Below are 19489 nucleotides of genomic sequence, written 5' to 3'. Positions count from 1 at the left end.
GACTTCACCCAGCGGGGTAACGTACCAGAGCTGTGGCTCCGCGGGACCCGAGCCCTTCCCCCCAGCTCACCAGCAGGAGGAAGAGAAACAGAGCAGAGAGGGAGTGGAAGGCTTGGGACTGCTGAATACTTAGCTCCAAAGTCCTGCGCTGGGAGCACAAACCTACATTTCATGGTGCTTTCATGAGACTCACATTACTACAGGGCGGGAGAGTTAATATAGGCAGAGTTCCTGGGGAGACTGGGACTCCAGCCGCTTGTGGAAATCAGGGATCCATATCCGGCTGCTCTGGGACAAAAACTTATACCTGTGTGACTGGCCCACTGGCTCAGGTAGTGGAGACAGGCACAGCAGCTGGGAGGCAGGAACAGCTTTTTCCTTCCCCCAGTACTGCTCCCCTGTGACACCCGAAATTGCTTCAGGGGCTCAGCAGCTCCAGAATAGAGCTTCTGAACACAAGAGGGCGCCATATACAAACATGAAACGCCAAAGGAGAACTTTGTCCAGAGTAAAATTATTAATACAACTCCCAAGAAAGATTTAAATGATATGGACCTTGTGACTCTTCCTGAAAGGGACTTCAAAATAAAAATCATCAACATTCTAATGGAGGTAAGGAAAGACATCCAAGAACTCAGGAATGAATTCACATCGGAGATCCAATCATTGAAGAGCACGATGGAGGGCATTAAAAGCAGGTTGGATATGGTGGAGACCATAAATGAAATAGAAACTAGAGAAGAGGAATACAAAGAAACTGAGGCAGAGAAAAAAAAGGATCTCTAAGAAGAAAGAATATTGAGAGAACTGTGTGACCAAGCCAAGCGGAACAATATTCGCATTATAGGGATACCAGAAGAAGAAGAGAGAGAGAAAGGGATAGAAAGTGTCTTTGAGGAGGTAGTTGCTGAAAACTTCCCCAATCTGGGGAAGGAGGTAGTCTCTCAGGCCATGGAGATGCACAGATCTCCCAACACAAGGGACCCAAGGAAGACAATACCAAGACACATAGTAATTAAAATGGGAAAGATCAAGGATAAGGACAGACTGTTAAAAGCAGCCAGAGACAGAAATAAGATCACATACAAAGGAAAGCCCATCAGGCTAACATCAGACTTCTCAGCAGAAACCTTAAAGGCCAGAAGGGAGTGGCATGATGTATTTAATGCCATGAAGCAGAAGAGCCTGGAACCAAGATTACTTTATCCGGCAAGATAATCATTTAAATTTGAAGGAGGGATTAAACAATTTCCAGATAAGCAAAAGCTGAGAGAGTCTACCTTCCACAAACCATCTATGCAGTCTATTTTGGAGGAACTGCTATAGACGGAAGTGTTCCTAGGGTTGGATAGCTGTCTGTCACCAGAGGTAGTAAAACCACGGTAGGGAGGGTGGAGCAGCTGATTGCGAGGCAAATGCAAAATTAAATTGACTATCCCCAAAGTCAATCAAGGAATAGACACAAAGTACAGAATTTGATACCTAATATATAAAGACTGAAGGACAAAGAAAAAGGAGGAGAAATAGAAAAGAACCTTTAGATTGTGTTTATAACAGCATACTAAGTGAGTTAAGTTAGACTCTTAGATAGTAAGGAAAGTAACCTGGAACCTTTCGTAACCACAAATCTAAAGCCTGCAATGGCAATAAGTACATACCTATTGATAATCACCCTAAATGTAAATGGACTGATTGCACCAATCAAAAGACATAGAGTCACTGAATGGATAAAAAAACAAGACCCATCTATATGCTCCTTACAAGAAACTCACCTCAAACCCAGACATGCACAGACTAAAAGTCAAGGGATGGAAAAAGATATTTCATGCAAACAATAGGGAGAAAAAAGCAGGTGTTGCAGTCCCAGTATCAGACAAAATAGACTTCAAAATAAAGAAAGTAACAAGAGATAAAGAAGGACATTACATAATGATAAAGGGCTCAGTCCAACAAGAGGATATAACCATTATAAATATATATGCACCCAACACAGGAGCACCAGCATATGTGAAACACATACTAACAGAACTAAAGGAGGAAATAGAATGCAATGCATTCATTTTAGGCGACTTCAACACACCATTCACTCCAAAGGACAGATCCACCAGACAGAAAATAAGTAAGGACACAGAGGCACTGAACACACTAGAACAGATGGACCTAATAGACATCCATAGAACTCTACACCCAAAAGCAACAGGATACACATTCTTCTCAAGTGCACATAGAACATTCTCCAGAATAGACCACATACTTGGCCACAAAAAGAGCCTCAGTAAATTCAAAAAAGACTGAAATTCTACCAACCAACTTTTCAGACCACAAAGGTATAAAACTAGAAATAAATTGTACAAAGAAAGCAAAAAGGCTCACAAACACATGGAGGCTTAACAAAACGATCCTAAATAGTCAATGGATCAATGACCAAATTGAAATGGAGATCCAGCAATATATGGAAATAAATGACAACAACAACATAAAGCCCCAACTTCTGTGGGATGCAGCAAAAGCAGTCTTAAGAGGAAAGTATATAGCAATCCAGGCATATTTAAAGAAGGAAGAACAAACCCAAATGAATAGTCTAACGTTACAATTATCAAAATTGGAAAAAGAAGAACAAATGAGGCCTAAAGTCAGCAGAAGGAGGGACATAATAAAGATCAGAAAAGAAATAAACAAAATTGAGAAGAATAAAACAATAGAAAAAAATCAATGAAACCAAGAGCTGGTTCTTTGAGAAAATAAACAAAATAGATAAACCTCTAGCCAGACTTATTAAGAGAAAAAGAGAATCAACACACATCAACAGAATCAGAAACGAGAAAGGAAACATCACGACGGACCCAACAGAAATATAAAGAATTATTAGAGATACTATGAAAACCTATATGCTAAGAAGCTGGAAAACCTAGAAGAAATGGCCAACTTCCTAGAAAAATTCAACTTTCCAATACGGACCAAGGAAGAAACACAAAAATCTAAACAAACCAATTACCAGCAAAGAAACTGAAACAGTAATCAAAAAAGTACCCAAGAAAAAAAACCCCGGGCCAGATGGATTTACTTTGGAATTTTATCAGACATACAGAGAAGATATAATACCCATTTCTCCTTAAAGTTTTCCAAAAAATAGAAGAGGAGGGGATACTCCCAAACTCATTCTATGAAGCCAACATCACCCTAATGCCAAAACCAGGCAAAGACCCCACCAAAAAAGAAAATTACAGACCAATATCCCTGATGAACGTAGATGCAAAAATACTCAACAAAATATTAGCAAACCGAATTCAAAAATACATCAAAAGGATCATACACCATGACCAAGTGGGATTCATCCCAGGGATGCAAGGATGGTACAACATCCGAAAATCCATCAACATCATCCACCACATAAAGAAAAAGGACAAAACCCACATGATCATCTCCATAGATGCAGAAAAATCATTCAACAAAATTCACCATCCATTCATGATAAAAACTCTCAACAAAATGGGTATAGAGGGCAGGTACCTCAACATAATAAAGGCCATATGATAAACCCACAGCTAACATCATACTGAACAGCAAGAAGCTGAATGCTTTTCCTCTGAGATCGGGAACAAGACTGGGATGCCCACTCTCCCCATTGTTATTCAACATAGTACTGGACGTCCTAGCCACGGCAATTAGACAAAACAAAGAAATACAAGGAATCCAGATTCGTAAAGAAGAAGTTAAACTGTCACTATTTGCAGATGACATGATATTGTACATAAAAAACCCTAAAGACTCCACTTCAAAACTACTAGAACTGATATTGGAATACAGAAAAGTTGCAAGATACAAAATTAACACACAGAAATCTGTGACTTTCCTATACACTAACAATGAACCAATAGAAAGAGAAATCAGGAGAACAATTCCATTCACAATTGCATCAAAAAGAATAAAATACCTAGGAATAAACCTAACCAAAGAAGTGAAAGACCTATACCCTGAAAACTACAAGTCACTCTTAAAAGAAATTAAAGAGGACACTAACAAATGGAAACTCATCCCATGCTCTTGGATAGGAAGAATTAATATCGTCAAAATGGCCATCCTGCCCAAAGCAATATACAGATTTGATGCAATTCCTATCAAATTACCAACAACATTCTTCAACGAACTAGAACAAATAGTTCAAAAATTCATATGGAAACACCAAAGACCTTGAATAGCCAAAGCAATCCTGAGAAAGAAGAATAAAGTGGGGGAGATCTTGCTCCCCAACTTCAAGCTCTACTTCAAAACCACAGTAATCAAGACAGTTTGGTACTGGCACAAGAACAGAGCCACAGACCAGTGGAACAGAATAGAGACTCCAGACATTAACCCAAACATATATGGTCAATTAATATTTGATAAAGGAGCCATGGACATACAATGGGGAAATGACAGTCTCTTCAACAGATGGTGCTGGCAAAACTGGACAGCTACATGTAAGAGAATGAAACTGGATCACTGTCCAACCCCATACACAAAAGTAAACTCCAAATGGATCAAAGATCTGAATGTAAGTCATGAAACCATAAAACTCTTAGAAAAAACATAGGCAAAAATCTCTTGGACATAAACATGAGCGACTTCTTCATGAACATATCTCCCCGGGCAAGGGAAACAACAGCAAAAATGAACAAGTGGGACTGTATCAAGCTGAAAAGCTTCTGTACAGTAAAGGACACCATCAATAAAACAAAAAGGTACCCTACAGTATGGGAGAATATATTCATTAAGTGACAGATCCGATAAAGGGTTGACATCCAAAATATATAAAGAGCTCATGCACCTCAACAAACAAAAAGCAAATAATTCAATTAAAAAATGGGCAGAGGAGCTGAACAGTTCTCCAAAGATGAAATTCAGATGGCCAACAGACACATGAGAAGATGCTCCACATTGCTTGTCATCAGAGAAATGCAAATTAAAACCACAATGAGATAACACCTCACACCAGTAAGGATTGCTACCATCCAAAAGACAAATAACAACAAATGTTGGTGAGGTTGTGGAGAAAGGGGAACCCTCCTACACTGCTGGTGGGAATGCAAATTAGTTCAACCATTGTGGAAAGCAGTATGGAGGTTCCTCAAAAAGCTCAAAATAAGACATACCATTTGATCCAGGAATTCCACTTCTAGGAATTTACCCTAAGAATGCAGCAGCCCAGTTTGAAAAAGATAGATGCACCCCTATGTTTATCGCAGCACTATTTACAATAGCCAAGATATGGAAGCAATCTAAGTGTCCATCAATAGATGAATGGATAAAGAAGATGTGGTACATATACACAATGGAGTATTAGTCAGCCATAACAAGAAAACATATCCTACCATTTGCAACAACATGGATGGAGCTAGAGGGTATTATGCTCAGTGAAATAAGCCAGGTGGAGAAAGACAAGTACCAAATGATTTCACTCATCTGTGGAGTATAAGAACAAAGAAAAACTGAAGGAACAAAATCGCAGCAGTATCACAGAACCCAAGAATGGACTAATGGTTACCAAAGGAAAAGGGACTGGGCAGGAGGGGTGGGAAGGGAGAGATAAGTGGGCGGGGGGGAGAAAGGGTGCCTTACGATTAGCATGTATAATGTGGGGTGGGGCATAGGGAGGGATGTGCAACACAGAGAAGACAAGTAGTGAGTCTACAGCATCTTACTATGCTGATGGACAGTGACTGTAATGGGGTTTGTAGGTGGGACTTGGTGAAGGGGGGAGTCTAGTGACCATAGTGTTCCTCATGTAATTGTAGATTAATGATAATAAAATGAATTAAAAAAAATGTGGCAGTGGAGGAACATATTCTATCAGGTACCAAGATCTATAAAGCTATGAAAACTTAAGACATTGCTGGCACATGACATGTTCTAGAATATTCAGAGCATAATTTCAATAGCCCAAATCTGGGAAGACTAAAAGGGATAAATAAATTGTGTGATTTTTATACAATGAAATATCACATAGCAAGGCAAAGAAATGAATTACAGCTACATGGAAACACATGGATTAATTTCACAAAAATAATATTGAGCAAAAAGAAGTTGATACCCAAAAAGTGCTATATGATTTTTTCACACAAGATCAAAAAAAGACATCAAACCAATCTGTAGTGTTATAAGTCAGCTTGGTGGGTTACCTATGGGGAGGAATGAGGGCTTTGTGATGAAGAGTTCCAAAGAAGGAGGTCCTGGGGGGCTAGCCATGGTACACAGAGGCTCACTGGGCGACAAGTCACTGAGCTGTGCACTTCAGATTTGCATACTTTTCTGTATTCATGTCATAATTCAGTACATCAAAAAAAGAAAGAAAATGTATACTATACCACACATGCATTGTTTTGAGTTTTCCACTTAATACACTGAAATCGGCTTTCCACCTTAAGTAGTATTCCACATAATTTTTAATGGCTATACAGATTTCCATTGTACTGGAATGTCATATTTGAACTAAATAATTCCCTACTGTTGGGCAATTAGGTTGTTTTGAATTTTAATTTTAGATTGTCTTAATTTAATTTGAATTTTAGGTGTAAAAGAAAGATGCCAAGCAGGCAACATAACTTTATTATTATTTTCATGGGCTATGATTTTGCTCTATCTTTCACTGCAGGTTTTTTTTCCCTAACATAAGACTCCTGTTAGTCTTAAAATTAATTGTTTTTAAGAAGTAACTAGTGCTCATCTCTATATTTATATCATATTTATATTAAATATTTAAGCATTTATATTTAAATCAGAATTGTAAACTTAATAGAAAAAAAGACTTGTTAAAGTTCTTCTTTTTACTTTATTATCAAAATAACGCATGAAACAACAAATTATACACAGTATTTGATGGATATTTCAAAATCTACATAAAACATTCCTGCTTCAGTCCTTGGCTTTGAGGAAATTACAGTCTAAGATAAGCAAAGGAAACATGAAGAGTAAATAGCTCTGAAGTTCAAGAGACTTTATTTAGAAAAAGTAGTTTTCATCCTTGGTGACTCTGGTATGAGCCTTCATCATTAGCATAATGCTGTTCTGTTTAAGCAGCAGTTTCAACTGTGGTGCAGTCACCTGGCCAGCTTTTAGAATCTATCAATGCCTACGCCACATCCCAGATGATGGATGTCTTGAGAATGTGGGACTCCAGGTATTTTTTAAAAATGCCCCTCAGCTGATTCTAATCTGTAGTGAATAACTGCAGAGCAATGAAAATGTTACTTATATACAGATTTAAGTGCTTGCCCCGACTACAATATCCAATACACTAGGACATTCCACGAGATGCTCAAATACATACCTGTGCTTGTACATCACCTTTTTCAGCTAGGAACTGGTAATACTGAATCAAATCTTCTTCTAGCATTCCACTGTTCATTCCTGGATTTTCCACCTCGTCAGGCAGCCGTATTCTCTGTACCACTGAGCCTCCTGTCAGTGAGATATCACTAGCAACTGAAACGGGGGGGACAAATAGAGGAAGGTCAGAAGGATAGTCCCACAGATGGAAGTATTTAGCTGCTAAGTGTCAACAGGCACTATGTTAAAGGAAAATGTTCTATAGTAATCTGTAGATTACAAAATAGTAATTGATCCAAATCGGTCTTTTTCCCCAAAATATTTAAGAGGAACCCAAAGCAAAATTAAGAGAAAAAAAAGGACTTTTAGTGTAAAAGTGATTCCACTTGAGAGAACCATTCATGGTATTTTCAGCAGTACAATAAAAAGAGATGTATTAAAAGTTAATGCTGCTCTTTTTTTTGGTAAGATGAAAGGCAGAAAAATAGGTACCATGATTGGCAACAAGGCGATAATGGGTCAGTGCAGATTCACAACTCTGGAGGACTCCGATGCCTGCCCAGTATCGGTAACCCTGCAAAACAATTTCAATGAGAAGACAGCAGTTTCACATACTTTAGGGGTAGTCTCATCACAACAGATAAAGCTAACCACACTCAAATGTAATTTCACTGTCCTTTAATCCACATACACTACCACCTCATTTATTCTAGGTTCTGAGGTAATTTATTCAGCAATTCCAACAACTCAAACTACAGTTAAGAACTAGGAATTAAATAATGAAGATCCTACAGCATTCAAAATAGATGCCATGAACCTTATATACGAAATGTGTGCATCTTACCTACAAGAGAAAATTATGTACGCTCTTGCTTAAACATTTTAATCTCACTTTATACACAATTTTTATAAAACTAGCAAAGGAGGAACAAAAAATTAGTAAAATAAGGATGACAAGAAGCTACTGAAGCAGGAATAATAAGACCAGCAAAAAATGACTTCAGAAGGAGGCAGAAGATAACTAATTATAAATTCAGGAAACAGAAATTAGAGCTCTCTGGAGTTATTTAGCACAGACTGAAATAACTACAAATTTTAACAATCCTTAGGGCATTACTATATAACAACATGTATATTTAAAGTTCTTACTCTGTAGCATATTTAAGATTGGTAAATAATAAAAAAAAGATATCTGTCAAAAATATTTAACATAGTCTTGTCATACGTTTCCCATTTCTTGAAATTTGATGTAAAAAGAACTTTTCAATTACTGTTTAAGGAATAAATGTTACCTTAGATTAAAAAAACAAATACAAAAAAACCCTTCAAATTAGTGAGGAATGCTTCAGAAATTGGAGCAACACCCTTGTTTCTACCTGTTCAAACTCCTTCAGCCGTTTACCCTTTAACAGGACAAGGTGCAAGCTCTCTGGCATGATGTACAGCCCATTTACGTGATTCCTGTCTATCTCCACATGGATCAACTACATGGCACTGTCATCCAGCCAATTCAAGTGTTTGTATCTTCTTACCAACACCACATTTGCTCTTGTCACTGTCCCTTTGCCTATGTTGTTCCTGCTGCCTGGACACTCCCTTGTTGCTTCCATTCTCTCCTTACTATTCATCCCTCAAGAACTACCTTCGTTGTTTCTTTCCTGAGGATACCTCCTTAAAATCCCCCCTTCCAAGGTCAGAGTGGGTTAAGCACCTTTCAGGTAATTCTTTGACGTTCTTATAGTGTATTGTTAATAGTCTCTTTACTTATGCCTCCCTTTTTGGATTAAAAGCTTGTTGAGGGCCAGCACTATATCTTACTTATTTTTGGAATCCAATTGATAAGTACTCATTAAATATTTTTTGAATTCATAGGTAAAATTATCTGGGATCCACGAGGAAGGCCAGAAAGCTAGATTTGTTAAGTCTCTTATTCCATCAATGACCAAATCTGTAGACCCTGTCCAGATTGTGGACTGGTTTCTCTGCCTGTAGTTGAATTTCTGTTCTATCTATCCTCTATATTACTGCAATCAACTTATATATTCATCTGGAACACAGTAAATGGATCACAGGTCAGGTAACTTACCCAAAGTCAGTTTATAAAATAGAAGGCAGATTAAACACCTCAGCAGAAAATAATTTGGTGGAAAGACTTTATATTTAACCACTCAGAAAATGTGAGATATTTTCCAGTGAAATTTATGGGACTCAGTTCTTTGTATAAGTCCTTTATCAATTTAAATATAAAATCTGTGATAACTTAATCTAAAAAATGATTCTTACAAACAATTTCAATTTATAGAGAATTTAAAAGAGCATTTATCAGATCTCTAGTTCAAGGTCAATCAGCCAAACTAATCATTTTGAAGAAGAATTGTGGATTCTACCAATTTTCATCCACATTTAGAGTCAATTGTCATATCTGTTAATAAGAATTTGAAAGATGTTCAGCTGAATATTTGATCTTAATGAATATATAAGTAGAGCTCAATCATGAGAGTTAGAAAAGTTATGGCCACCTGTACACTGAAAATTCTTCTGCTACTTAATGTTATTAGCCTTCCATCTAAGTCTTACTTACCAAAACCATGTGAGCTATCAGGTTGCCCCCAAGAGCTCCAAAAGTATAATATACAAGGGCCTGTGAAAGAACAAAAGAGGCTCATCTGAACATAGGCACAAATTGACCCAATTCAAATTTACTGTAGCACACAATAAAGTTTTACACATATTACCTTTGCCTGACTTGAATTAACACCAAGTCCAGATGCATAAAGAAAGCCAAGAGCCTGAAATATAATGATAAAAGTAAGAACACTTTCCTTGGCGGAAGTTTATCCAAGATAGACATAGTTTCATGAACTGTGAGAAGATGAAATCATCTTTAAATACTAAGATTTGAACTCAACATGTATGCACAACTGTGGAATTAAAGAACCTCAAAGTGCATTCAAGATTTTATTAACCAGAAAAACAAAGCTGAACATACTTAAACATGGATTTTACTTCATCTCGAGTGATACATGGCTATTATGAGGACAAAACAACTCCTATATCATCGTATCAATACATTATCTATCTAAACAAAGGGGGATATATAAAAATGAGTAAGAGATGACCACGATAAACTATTGTAGGAATAAAAAGAGGTGGCAAGGAAACTTTTTAAGAGAAAAAGAGAATCAACACAAATCAACAGCATCAGAAATGAGAACGGAATAATCACGACAGACTCCACAGAAATACAAAGAGTTATTAAAGACTACTATGAAAACCTATATGCCAACAAGCTGGAAAACCTAGAAGAAATGGACAACTTCCTAGAAAAATACAACCTCCCAAGACTGACCAAGGAAGAAACACAAAAGTTAAACAAACCAATTACGAGCAAAGAAATTGAAACAGTAATCAAAAAACTACCCAAGAACAAAACCCCGGGGCTGGATGGATTTACCTCGGAATTTTATCAGACACACAGAGAAGACATAATACCCATTCTCCTTAAACTTTTCCAAAAAATAGAAGAGGAGGGAATACTCCCAAACTCATTCTATGAAGCCAACATCACCCTAATACCAAAACCAGGCAAAGACACCACCAAAAAAGAAAATTACAGACCAATATCCCTGATGAATGTAGATGCAAAAATACTCAATAAAATATTAGCAAACAGAATTCAACAGTATATCAAAAGGATCATACACCATAATCAAGTGGGATTCATCCCAGGGATGCAAGGATGGTACAAGACTCGAAAATCCATCAACATCATCCACCACGTCAACAAAAAGAAAGACAAAAACCACATGATCATCTCCATAGATGCTGAAAAAGCATTTGACAAAATTCAACATCCATTCATGATAAAAACTCTCAGCAAAATGAGAATAGAGGGCAAGTACCTCAACATAATAAAGGCCATATATGGTAAACTCACAGCCAACATTATACTGAACAGCGAGAAGCTGAAAGCATTCCCTCTGAGATCGGGAACCAGACAGGGATGCCCACTCTCCCCACTGTTATTTAACATAGTACTGGAGATCCTAGCCATGGCAATCAGACAAAACAAAGAAATACAAAAAATCCAGATTGGTAAAGAAGAAGTTAAACTGTCACTATTTGCAGATGATATGATACTGTACATAAAAAACCCTAAAGACTCCACTCCAAAACTACTAGAACTGATATCGGAATACAGCAAAGTTGCAGGATACAAAATTAACACACAGAAATCTGTAGCTTTCCTATACACTAACAATGAACCAATAGAAAGAGAAATCAGGAAAACAATTCCATTCACAATTGCATCAAAAAGAATAAAATACCTAGGAATAAACCTAACCAAAGAAGTGAAAGACCTATACCCTGAAAACTACAAGTCACTCTTAAGAGAGATTAAAGGGGACACTAAGAAATGGAAACTCATCCCATGCTCATGGCTAGGAAGAATTAATATCGTCAAAATGGCCACCCTGCCCAAAGCAATATACAGATTTGATGCAATCCCTATCAAATTACCAGCAACATTCTTCAATGAACTGGAACAAATAATTCAAAAATTCATATGGAGACACCTAAGACCCCAAATAGCCAAAGCAATCCTGAAAAAGAATAAAGTAGGGGGGATCTCACTCCCCAACTTCAGGCTCTACTACAAAGCCATAGTAATCAAGACAATTTGGTACTGGCACAAGAACAGAGCCACAGACCAATGGAACAGATTAGAGACTCCAGAAATTAACCCAAACATATATGGTCAATTAATATTTGATAAAGGAGCCATGGACATACAATGGCAAAATGACAGTCTCTTCAACAGATGGTGCTGGCAAAACTGGACAGCTACATGTAGGAGAATGAAACTGGACCATTGTCTAACCCCATATACAAAGGTAAACTCAAAATGGATCAAAGACCTGAATGTAAGTCATGAAACCATTAAACTCTTGGAAAAAAATATAGGCAAAAACCTCTAAGACATAAACATGAGTGACCTCTTCTTGAACATATCTCCCCGGGCAAGGAAAACAACAGCAAAAATGAGCAAGTGGGACTATATTAAGCTGAAAAGCTTCTGTACAGCAAAAGACACCATCAATAGAACAAAAAGGAACCCTACAGTATGGGAGAATATATTTGAAAATGACAGATCCGATAAATGCTTGACGTCCAGAATATATAAAGAGCTCACACGCCTCAACAAACAAAACACAAATAACCCAATTAAAAAATGGGCAGAGGAACTGAACAGACAGTTCCCTAAAAAAGAAATACAGATGGCCAACAGACACATGAAAAGATGCTCCACATCGCTAATTATCAGAGAAATGCAAATTAAAACTACAATGAGGTATCACCTCACACCAGTAAGGATAGCTGCCATCCAAAAGACAAACAACAACAAATGTTGGTGAGGCTGTGGAGAAAGGGGAACCCTCCTACACTGCTGGTGGGAATGTAAATTAGTCCAACCATTGTGGAAAGCAGTATGGAGGTTCATCAAAATGCTCAAAACAGACCTACTATTTGACCCAGGAATTCCACTCCTAGGAATTTACCCTAAGAACGCAGCAATCAAGTTTGAGAAAGACAGATGTACCCCTATGTTTATCGCAGCACTATTTACAATAGCCAAGAATTGGAAGCAACCTAAATGTCCATTGGTAGATGAATGGATAAAGAAGATGTGGTACATATACACAATGGAATACTACTCAGCCATTAAGAAGAGGAAAAATCCTACCATTTGCAGCAACATGGATGGAGCTGGAGAGTATTATGCTCAGTGAAATAAGCCAAGCGGAGAAAGAGAAATACCAAATGATTTCACTCATCTGAGGAGTATAAGAACAAAGGAAAAACTGAAGGAACAATACAGCAGTGGAATTACAGAATCCAAAAATGGACTAACAGGTACCAAAGGGAAAGGAACTGGGGAGGATGGGTGGGCAGGGAGGGATAAGTGGGGGGAAGAAGAAAGGGGGTATTAAGATTAGCATGCATGGGGGTGGAGGGAGAAAGGGGAGGGAGGGCTGTACAACACAGACAGGGCAAGTAGTGATTCTACAACATTTTGCTATGCTGATAGACAGTGACTGTAATGTGGTTTTTAGGGGGGACTTGGTATAGGGGAGAGCATAGTAAACATAGTATTCTTCATGTAAGTGTAGATTAAAGATTAAAAAAAAAGGGAAAAAAAGAAAGAAAGAAAAGGGGGATTACTTCTTGATAGGATAAAACTATTGGTAAATCAAAGATTAACGCATGCTTTAAATATCCTTAATTTTGATCACTTAAAGGGTGTCAGATGATCAGCTATGGAGGTACTCTTTTCTGATAATATTCCTTTCTCTAAAAAAAAAAAAAAAAAAAAAAAGCAGTTCCTGTGTGCTGACCTCCAATGAGTTCTACACAGTGGTATAGAGGGCATGTCAAAGTGTGGGCAAAGGGTCTGTTTGTTTCTATGCAGAAGATCAAGGCCTAGCTTGGATACCCAGAAAATGAACTAAGATACGATATGAGGAGGAGCTTCCGGCATCAGCACTCTCTGGAGGACTTGTGCCAGGGGATGATCATCAAAAAGCCTCCACAGAGATCCGGGCGATGCTTCGGTTGTGGCTGCGTCCATCCCACCGTTTCCTGGACTTGCCACTGGAATGAGGAGGGAGATGTCTAGGCTGGCATATACATACAGTGAGACAACGAATTTGAGTGGATCTGTACTGTTGTAACTCAACCAGGAGTTGGGAGGGGTGCAAGTTGTAGCGCTCCAAAATCTTACGACTATAGACTATCTACGGTTAAAAGAACATATGGGATGTGAACAGATCCCAGAAATGGGTTGCTTTAATTTGTGTGATTTCTCTCAGACTGTTCAAGTACAGTTGGACAATATCCATCATATCATAGACAAATCCTCACAAATGCCTAGGGTGCCTAACTGGTTTTCTTAGCTTCACTGGAGATGGCTGGTAATTATAGATTTGCTTAGTTTATGTCATTGTATTCCTATTATGTTAATATGTATGTGCAAGTTAGTTAGTAGTTTAAAACCTATACATGCTTAAGGTACTCTACAAGAAGATATGGCAAAGAAATAATCAATCCTCCCATGTTTTCTTCCATACGCTACCTCTACAGCTTTTCTTCTTCCTTCCTAATTACAACCCTTAAATAGAATTCGTGCCTCATATCGAATTTACCGAGCATCATAATTCCTCCAGGTGGTAAAGATACCTGGAGACAAGTGCTGGGCATAGAAGCCACAGGGCATAAATCTGCAAAGAAGTAAAAAGCTAACCTTTTCAAACAATATGGCCTCTCTCTCACTTACCAACTTTACATCTCCCTGTATGGCCCCGGAAGATGACTGGTTAGCCAGAGACGGGTAAGATTCCTCAAGGGAGGAACAACCTAAGACAGGCACAGTCGCAGGGGGGCCATCAGGTGAGAAATTGGGGATCAACAGTGGTGAGGCTTAGAACCTCACCCCCCCCACCGTTTTGAGAGAAATCTGCATCCGTGGATGTTTTAAGGCCCTTGTGTAGCTCGGATTAACACATAGTCTACAGGCACACACCTGATCATCTACAATTGCTCTCTTACAACACTAAACTATGTTTTCTACCTTTATCTCACATCTATCTACCACTTCAGCATTTTATTAAAAATAAAAAAAATAATAATAATAAAGGGAGAAATGTGGGATCCACATATAAATCAAGTATAAAAATCAAACGAATATTCGTATTTGACCTGATTGTTTATAATTCATAATGCGTGATCAAAACCGAAAGTTTCTGTGATGAATACCCTTGTACTGTTCACCATGTAAGAACTTATTCACTATGTAAGAATTCGTTCACCATGTAAGAACTTGTTCGTTATGCTTCAGAAGATTGGAGACTGACGAGAATTAGGCTTGAGATGGATTAATGATTGTGCATTGAGCATTGACCCCCCTATACAGAATATTATTGTTGTTAACAACCATTTGATCAATAAATATGAGAGACACCCTCTCAAAAAAAAAAAAAAAGTCATAGGTTGTATAGATGTGTTCCTCATAGCACTGTGAACTCCTTTGTAGCTGTGAAATATCACATTCGTATCTTCATATCCACTGTTTTCATTACACACGTGCTAATTAAATGAATAAAAGTTTGAAAAAGAAAAAAAAAAAAAGAGGTGGCAAGGGATAAAGGTCACTTTACAATGCACACCAGTTTCTTAACAAAACCAAACACACATCCAACCAACCAAACAAACAACACATAGGTAAGGGTATGCCCTCTGTCTCTAAGGGTCATCCTTGATGACATGAAAGTATAAAGTTATGAAGGCAGGTATGGCAAGTGCCAGTAGTTATTAAAATCCATGAGCTCTTCTACATTCCCAGTCTCCCTTGTACTCAGGTAGGGCCATGATCATGGGATGTAGCCAGAAGGGATGGAAGCCATTTTTAGGTCTGGTCCTTAAAAACTCCCAAGAGATTGCTCTAGCCTTCCCTTCTCCTTTCCTGATGACTTGGAAGCCCCGTATTTCAAATGCTGTAGCTACATGACAGAAACAGTCCTTGGTCCTGAGTCACCACGTGGAAGAAATGCAGGCAGGAGAACCTTGGCATGAAAAGAAATAACTCCCTGTAGTGTTAAGCCACTGTGATTTGGGGGCTTTGTCTACCTCATCAGCTAGAGTTAATTACCACAGAGGGAATGCTTTGCAATGCATAAAGTGCTGTGGTATTGTAAGGTATTAGAGGGAAAAGATGCTTTATAAATAAAACTCTTCAGAGGCAAATGTGTCTGCCGATAAAGAATATATGTATGAATTTTATAAAAATTGACTTACACTAAGGGAAAAAAGCTTTGAAAGGTAGCAATTAAGATATATCCTTTTTATAAACTAGAATTGAGACTATGTAGGAGTTGCAGCCTAGTTAGGAATTCAGTACTAGAACACAATGGACATAATTCCTGCTATAGTTTACACAGTCTGAAAACAAACTTCCTCTGTGACCAGATTTGTTTAATCTTTAAGCAAATCCCACATCTTCAATAAACCTGAATTATTGAAGGAATTTTAAATAAATGTGGTGACCCCTAATGGTGTTAGTCTTACCATTACTAATGGGGAATATCAAGCAGATATTATGTATTAACTGGTGTGATACAATATGGAATACAGACCATTCCCTATAATGCACACCAGCCAAAAATATTTCACTTGAGTTCATTAGCTTTTAGCTGTTGAAGGGAACATCCAGCTTTAGGAACTATAGATGATGAAGAAACAAACTAAAGGGCACTCTGAAGAGCAAGTAGACAAACTGAGGCAGGACATTCTGTAGGAACACTGGCCCTACCTCTAACACAGAGAAGAAAGGTGCTAGAAATCACAACAAAATACCAGGTGTACTTCTGGACTGGATTCTGCTTTGAACAAAACAGGTATAAAGAAAATGTTTTGGTTAAACACCATATGAATATTTTATGGATATAAGATATAAAAATCTACTGGACTGTAAAGGTGAAGGCCATTGATTGAAAAGAGCAAGTTATGGAGCTGCAGACAGATCTTACATTTTTAATTTTATTTTTTTATTGAAGTATTGTTGATATACAATCTTATATTTGTTTCAAATATACAACACAGTGATTCATCAGTTAACCATATTATTAAATCCTCACCCCTTCTAGCACAGTTACTATCAACATAGTAAGATGTTATAGAATCATTAACTGTATTCTCCATGCTGTACTTCTGTTGCTGTGACCAACATACATTGTGAATTATTGTGCCTCTTTATCTCCTTCCTTCCCCCTCCTCACCCCAACCCCTCCCCCTTAACCACTAGTCCCTTCTCGGTGTCTATGAGTCTACTGCTATTTCGTTCCTTTTGTTTTGCTTTGTTTTCATACTCCACAAGTAAGTGAAATCATATGGTATTTATCTTGTATACAAAGAATTCACATGTATGTATACACACAGAGAAAGGTCTAGAAGGGTATGCATGTATTAACATAACTGATGCTCATGTCTGGGTGATACATATATGATGTTTACTTTCTTAGTTCTTTAAATTTGTATTTCTTGTTTCCTATAATTGGCATGTACTGCTGTTAAATATTAATAAAATATTAAAATAAAAACCCACCAAGCTCAACATGAAGCTGGAGCATCCGAACCTTGGAAAAAATGCAATGGTGAGTAATCTCAGATACAAAAAACAATTACCCCTCATGTTTTATTCTCTACAGATGTAATTTGGAAAATTACAAATATGATTTGGGGCAAAATGCAACTGCAAAAATGTGTTCAGTGACCATAAATGTTCTCAGACTAACGAGAAAGACTGAGGAGACTGGTAAAATGATCTGCCAAATTTAAACTTGATATTTAAAGGTATTTTACTTTCCTTTAAACTTTAACTTGATAAAGTTTAACTTGATATTTAAAGGTATTTAAACTTGGTATTTAAAAAAGGTATTTTACTTTCCAGTCTTATTTGCTAAAAGAAGGCAGGACATAGACAGTAAAGTGCTGTGGAAATAAACAAATGGTGTATGTGGAGATATTCTCCATTCAAAGTACACTCACAGTTTGTCCCTTCGGAGAGCCTTCCTCAGTCAGTTTCTCAGACATCTCTCTAGCTGCTTGTATATTCTGTGTCAGGTAATCACCAAACAGAAGAGCGTATGACACTCTCTCCAGGGCCTTGGTATGGTTCATGCCTGCTGCCTTTTGAAGATACCGGTATGCTCTTAAAACAAGCAATTAAAAAACAAATCAACAATATTTTGGAAGTACCATTAAAAGCTTTTTCAAGATCCACGAAAAACATAAATAATTGCCTTATTCTATGGAATCCCTCTAATACTTTATTTCCACTAAGTTGTGTTACTTATATGTGTAGAAAACATTCTAGTTACTTTTGTTTTTAAATAAGGTACCAGTTCTCTCTGTTATGCCAATATCTTGGAATAATCTAATTCTGATATTCCTAGTTAAGGGGTTAACTAGATTTGCAATGAGAGAACTGTAATAATAAGGTATCCAGCATATAATCCAATGATAATCATTGCAATTTTCTTTTACAATCTTTGCACAGACTGTAACATAAGTCAGCTGAAATTAGAGGGACACAAGATGTTAGAACACAATCACTTGTTTTATACTTTTTTTCCAAGTGCAAATTCCTAAATTTTAATCTTCGGCTACAAGAAAACTATAAAACAAAATGATAAACAAAGAAAACACCAATAATTCCTTTCATTTTGTCATTTTGAATTCTGAAGACTATCTGTATTCTTGGCTCTTAGATAACTTTAGTCCATTATTTCCATTTTGCTCACTGTTCATTCTTGTGATCAGTATTTATAATCTTTTTATCCCAGCAAGCTAAAATATGATAAAAGAATTTCCTTAATATCCATATACCATATTAAATTTTCTTAAAATGCAACTTAAGAAATCTTCTGTCTTTTGCAGTACACTTAAAAAAAAAAGAGTTGACTATTTATCTCAATAATGGCTTATCTTAGCAGAGGAATGGACTGGGCAGGGCTACCTACTCTCTTTTTTGGCTTTTCTTATTGCTTCCATTGAGGATTTTCATCCCAGTCTGGTACATCATTTCTGCTTCCTGCATTTGTCGTCTTCTAGCAGCCTCTTCTTCAGCTAAAAACAACACGTCAGATGCACTTAAATGGATTTTAATTCTACATCAATTATTTATCAAACATCAGTATTAACCCTTCCTTTTGAGCAGTCATACAAACACAATGATCTTTCACTATTTCCAAACAGGACTGTAAAGACACATTGCTTTAAGTGTGGTCTTTATCTGGTAAGGATAAGACAGGAAAACAAAACCAAATACAAAGACAATAAAACGCACTGAAATGGAAGGTACTTTTCTGCTAGTAATTCTAAAACTTTTCATATAATTCAACTAAAATTTCAGTAGTAGCTTATAATTATATTCCAAAGTCAGCCAAAATAAGGACAGAAAAACAATAAAATAGTCAGAAAAGTGCTGTTACAGTCAAAGGACACTTAATCTCACCTAAAATGCTGTATATCTTCATAAGGAGAAAGTATTTGATAAGCTACATAACAAAAAGTTGGTAAAAAAATTGATTTTTGATTTTTATTAAATACAGATTCTGATTTAATGTTC

General features: G+C 37.1%; 1 protein-coding gene across 1 annotated transcript in view; it reads right to left on the bottom strand.

Moving 5' to 3' along the window:
* Positions 1–19489, bottom strand: part of SEL1L (SEL1L adaptor subunit of SYVN1 ubiquitin ligase) — a 62996-nt gene that overhangs the window by 22626 nt on the left and 20881 nt on the right. Inside the window, exons 5-10 of the mRNA XM_037017726.2 lie at positions 18882–18987; positions 17908–18070; positions 10041–10094; positions 9887–9946; positions 7798–7879; positions 7307–7461 (exon numbers count right to left, since the gene is read on the bottom strand). Of these exons, the coding sequence (XP_036873621.2) occupies positions 7307–7461; positions 7798–7879; positions 9887–9946; positions 10041–10094; positions 17908–18070; positions 18882–18987 (620 nt within the window). The remainder of the gene's footprint in view (positions 1–7306; positions 7462–7797; positions 7880–9886; positions 9947–10040; positions 10095–17907; positions 18071–18881; positions 18988–19489) is intronic.

The sequence above is a fragment of the Manis javanica genome, chromosome 8 (assembly GCF_040802235.1).
Source record: "Manis javanica isolate MJ-LG chromosome 8, MJ_LKY, whole genome shotgun sequence".
NCBI lineage: Eukaryota > Metazoa > Chordata > Mammalia > Pholidota > Manidae > Manis > Manis javanica.
This window is presented reverse-complemented; position numbering and strand designations above follow the sequence as displayed.